The 5,119-nt window shown below is 38.9% G+C and overlaps 1 protein-coding gene across 1 annotated transcript; it reads left to right on the plus strand.

Annotated features, from left to right (window-relative positions):
• The first annotated feature begins 1,402 nt into the window (after positions 1–1,402).
• On the plus strand, positions 1,403–5,119 carry LOC140377363 (hsp90 co-chaperone Cdc37-like). Its single transcript, XM_072462750.1, has 2 exons — positions 1,403–2,413; positions 4,917–5,119. The coding sequence occupies exons 1-2, from the start codon at positions 1,459–1,461 to the stop codon at positions 5,117–5,119; spliced, it is 1,158 nt and encodes a 385-aa protein (XP_072318851.1). The 5' UTR covers positions 1,403–1,458.

The raw sequence follows: 5,119 nt of genomic DNA on the forward strand, positions 1-5,119 counted from the left end.
AATAAAGTCTAAAGGGTAAAGTCTAAAGAATAAAGTCTAAAGGATAAAGTCTAAAGGATAAAGCCTAAAGAATAAAGCCTAAAGAATAAAGTCTAAAGAATAAAGTCTAAAGAATAAAGTCTAAAGAATAAAGCCTAAAGAATAAAGTCTAAAGAATAAAGTCTAAAGAATAAAGTCTAAAGAATAAAGCCTAAAGAATAAAGCCTAAAGAATAAAGTCTAAAGAATAAAGCCTAAAGAATAAAGCCTAAAGAATAAAGTCTAAAGAATAAAGCCTAAAGAATAAAGCCTAAAGAATAAAGCCTAAAGAATAAAGTCTAAAGAATAAAGTCTAAAGGATAAAGTCTAAAGAATAAAGCCTAAAGAATAAAGTCTAAAGAATAAAGCCTAAAGAATAAAGCCTAAAGGATAAAGCCTAAAGAATAAAGTCTAAAGAATAAAGTCTAAAGAATAAAGCCTAAAGGATAAAGCCTAAAGAATAAAGTCTAAAGAATAAAGCCTAAAGAATAAAGTCTAAAGAATAAAGCCTAAAGAATAAAGTCTAAAGAATAAAGTCTAAAGGATAAAGTCTAAAGGGTAAAGTCTAAAGGATAAAGTCTAAAGGATAAAGTCTAAAGAATAAAGCCTAAAGAATAAAGTCTAAAGGATAAAGTCTAAAGAATAAAGTCTAAAGGATAAAGTCTAAAGAATAAAGTCTAAAGAATAAAGTCTAAAGAATAAAGCCTAAAGAATAAAGTCTAAAGAATAAAGTCTAAAGAATAAAGCCTAAAGAATAAAGCCTAAAGAATAAAGCCTAAAGAATAAAGCCTAAAGAATAAAGCCTAAAGAATAAAGCCTAAAGAATAAAGCCTAAAGAATAAAGCCTAAAGAATAAAGCCTAAAGAATAAAGCCTAAAGAATAAAGCCTAAAGAATAAAGCCTAAAGAATAAAGTCTAAAGAATAAAGCCTAAAGAATAAAGCCTAAAGAATAAAGCCTAAAGAATAAAGCCTAAAGAATAAGGCGTACAACTGCAGTAGGTGGCGGCAATGTAACGCTTGAAGAATAAAGTCTGGCTATGGTTATGCAACACATGGATGGAACAACTTGGATAGCAACCATCATAAAACATCAAAGAAGAAGAAGAAGTATGATATCACAGGATGGAAGCTCTCTTTTCTCTCCTTTTTTTTACGGTATAGTGTAAAACACATACTATGAAGACGTACAACTGCAGTTGGTGGTGGTAAATGCACCTTTTCAGCTGTCAGAAGACAGGAGAATCTTATTTCGACTGGATTTTGGTGGAGACAGAACGAGCCACAGAGCAGAAGTGAGACAGAAGTATATATTTATACACTGTACCAGCTCCAATCCTACATCAAAGAGCTGGAGGAAGAACAGGAGGCTTCAAGAGTAAAAATCCAACTGGTCTAGAGAGGCTTTTGAGGAGGAACCGCAAGCCAACCACTCTCTCCATAATGTCCAGTATAGATTACAGCGTTTGGGACAACATCGAGGTGTCCGACGATGAAGACGAGACCAACCCGTACATGGACACCCCGAGCTTATTCACATGGAGGCACCAGACACGTGTCGAGCAGATGGAAGAACTTCAAAAGAAGGGGGAAGAACTCAATAAAGGACTCCGCGATTGTCAACGCCAGCTTGCAGATACACAGAAGAACTTAAAGGAGCTAAGTATATCAACAGCAGACGATGCAGAAGCAGAGCTCAGGAAGGTCCAGGCTGAGGAGGAGAAACTTCAAAAAGAGGAGCAGGATTGGGAGAAAAAAGTAGAAGACCACGACCGAGAAGAGAGGAAGATGCCCTGGAACGTGGATACGCTCAGCAAAGATGGTTTCAGTAAGAGCGTTGTAAATGTCAATCCTGAAACGGACGAGACCAAAGAGAAGGAGCGACAGCAGAAAAGCTTTTTCGAGAGGTATGAAATGGAGATGAGGCATTTTGCCATGTTGCGACGTTTGGATGAAAGCCAAAAGTATCTGTCTGATAACCTACATCTACTTTGTGAGAAAACTCTAAACTACTTACATAGAATGTGCATTGACCTGGAAGTTGAGGAGGAACACGCCCTGATGGAGCAGGTGGCTCATCAAGCCACCGTCATGAACTTCATTTTAGAAATTGCCAAGTGTCTTAAGGAGGATCCGCGCTGTTGTTTCGGATATTTCTTTGCAAATATTATGACGGCGGGACAGCAATACCAAAATTCCTTCAACGATGAGCTAGAGTTGTTAAAGGAGAGTTTTCGCAAAAGTGTAAAGGTGACAAAATATGAAGTGGAAAAGAGACAAAAGCGCCTGGGGCCAGGGGGGTTAGACCCTGTCCAGGTTCCCCAGGCTCTTCCAGCTGAAACGCAGAAATCATTATTATTATCATCATTATTGTTGTTGGTTTATTTGAACTGGGCCAGTGCACATTAATCAACATTTTTAATCAACGTCTTATGCTATATCGCTCAAAAAAAGGAGAGGGAGAAAGAGTGAAAGGTAGAGAGAAAGAGAAATAGAGGGGGAGTTTTTAAAGGCAGACTAACAGGTCTTTGAGACAGAATTCTTGCTGCTGGGCAAACACTTATTTACAGCAATAACATACGAATAAATTATTTTACAATCGTACACATTGTATTTAGGTTGTCTCACAGAGGAAATGCACATACAATGAACATTTCAGACCCTTCCATAATTTATAAGTGCTTAGAAATGATGCCAGACTTGCAAAATGGCAGGGCTTTCAAATACTTTCCTGATCGTTCACATCAACAACAATCACATGGGAGGATCATGACACTAGACGCACACTCAGTGGGCAGAAGGACACCAGCAGCAAAGGAATGTTTCTTTTTGAAACTATAGTCACAGGGTTGATTCTAACCATGATTTCAATATATGTTTACAAGTTCTGTGTGTATTAGCGTTGCCTGAGGTATTGTGTTCCAAAACTGTACTGGCCCTTTTTTCCAGGGGGACGACTAGATTATTTGACGACAGATCTGGTGTGTCTGCTACTCTGACTAAACAAAGTAGACGTGCAATGGCAAAAAGTCATTGCGAGTGACTGCGTAATGCATGGCTATATCATGTACAGCTGCCGCGATGATGTCACACCTTTGACAATGATGTCACTGACGACGATGACACCAATCACCACAACTCCGCCACTCTAAGAGAGAGGGAAAAATCGCAACTTTGATGTCAAATCACAAAAAACGTCAAGAGGGGTGGGAAGAATAAAGTCTAAGACGTAAAACTACAGTAGGTGGCGGTAATGTAACACTTGGATACCAACCGCCATTAAACACCAAAGAAGAGGAAGATTATCTAGAAAATGAACTTTGACGGAAATCGGACAAGAGATGCGACCTGTGATACGTGCATAAAGAGCTACGGTAACTACTAAGATAAGATATTCCTTTATTGTCTCACATGGGGAAATTTAATTGATGCAACGCAGTTAGATACAGAGGCAGATACAGAAGAAAAGAACAGATCACTTATAGGAAGTTTGAAAAACACTTTCAGTAGAAGATCTCCTATAATAATAGTGACATTACATAAGTGGAGGTGGGGCCAGCCCATGCAGGATTGTAAAAACCAGGTTGGCCTCATGAAAACTCTCTTTTTTTTATGGTATAGTGTAAAACTCAGAAGACATACAACTACTGTAGGTGGCGGTAAATGCACCTTTTCAGTTGGCTGCCAACAGCCATTAAAAGTAACAACGTTATTAAGCCAAATCGTTTTTTTCGGCGTGTATCACGGATCGCACCTTTTGTCAGATTTTCATCATTCGAAGTTAGTTTTGTAGATAATCTTTGTTTGATTCTTGTCATTTCGGGATGCGTCATGAAATTTGCCATGTTTCTCTATCTCTTGGGATGGCGGAATGTGGTGACTGGTGATATCGTCAGCGTAATCGTCCTCAAACGACTGTCAGCGTCACGGCAACTGCACAGGATATGGCCATGCAGCACGCAGTCACTCGCAATGGCTTCTTGCCGTTTTACGTAGTTATTAGGCCCAAGTGCCACAAGCTGGTGAGAGGCCTATAAGGTCTGTAAGGCCGTAGAGCACGGCTGCGTGTGCACAAAGTGCGTACCAAATCGAGCGCGATGCACTCGCCCGCTTCACAAACACTCTTCCTCACACATACTAATTAGTAGTAGGAAATGTAACATTATTTGATTATAAGTGCATATTAAATGAGTGCTTTACATGGGGATGACGACCGCGAAGCGGTTTACATCTCTTGGTCCAATTTGTTCACATATTAAATACAAATAAATTACAGAGGGGATTTTGGATTTCTCATTTTTTGTATGAGACTGAAAAAAAAAAATTTTAATAAATAAGGCTTGGAATTTGATTTCAACAAATCAAAATATCGTTGAGTCCAAGATTTTAAAGTTTGGTGTGTGTAGGTGCTGCTTTAAGGGCTGAACTTTATGTGTATGTGGGAGAAAAATGCATGAAAACAATAAAAATGGAAATAAATGAGTTTTGCCCGCTGACTCTTGACATTAATGACTTGCAAACTAGAACCATAACTGATAGGTTTATTTGTTTATTCAAAAGCGTTCCCAAGATCTGAAAGCGGTGCAATCAGCTAGTCTGGTAACTAGGTCACTTTTTTATCCATTTCAGGCTATTTAAATAATGAAAATATAGTGAAACTAACAACGATTATGATTGACCCAAATTCAGAAAATAACTCAAACTGTGGAACGACAAGAACCTGGCTCTGTTTCCTGCAATTTATATTTCTTACTTTTTCTGCAAATTTGCTGATATAAAACTATGACAAATATTTTCTACAGGTTTTTATTGCACCAAAGTAATAATTAGCAGAAAAAAAGACCAAACTGCACTTGCTTTTTCCACCACTGACAGTCAAAGTGTCCCTTGTGTCATTGAAGGAACAGCCTTGGACTTCGGGACACAAGGAGACAATGATGGAATTGACAATGGTGCGTTGACAAAGGCATGCTGGGTAATGCCGGCTCACAGGGGAACAGATGTGCCGGAGCAGCAGATGCCTCCTGGCCACAGCGCGGACCCCTTCAATGGGCCACACAGGCACAAGCTGTCATGGCAGGCCCCAGAGAAAGAGCAGAGATAA

Source organism: Eucyclogobius newberryi, unplaced genomic scaffold, assembly GCF_026437365.1.
Source record: "Eucyclogobius newberryi isolate DKJ021-1_F unplaced genomic scaffold, fEucNew1.0.hap1 SCAF_4, whole genome shotgun sequence".
In the NCBI taxonomy this organism is placed as follows: Eukaryota; Metazoa; Chordata; class Actinopteri; order Gobiiformes; family Gobiidae; genus Eucyclogobius; species Eucyclogobius newberryi.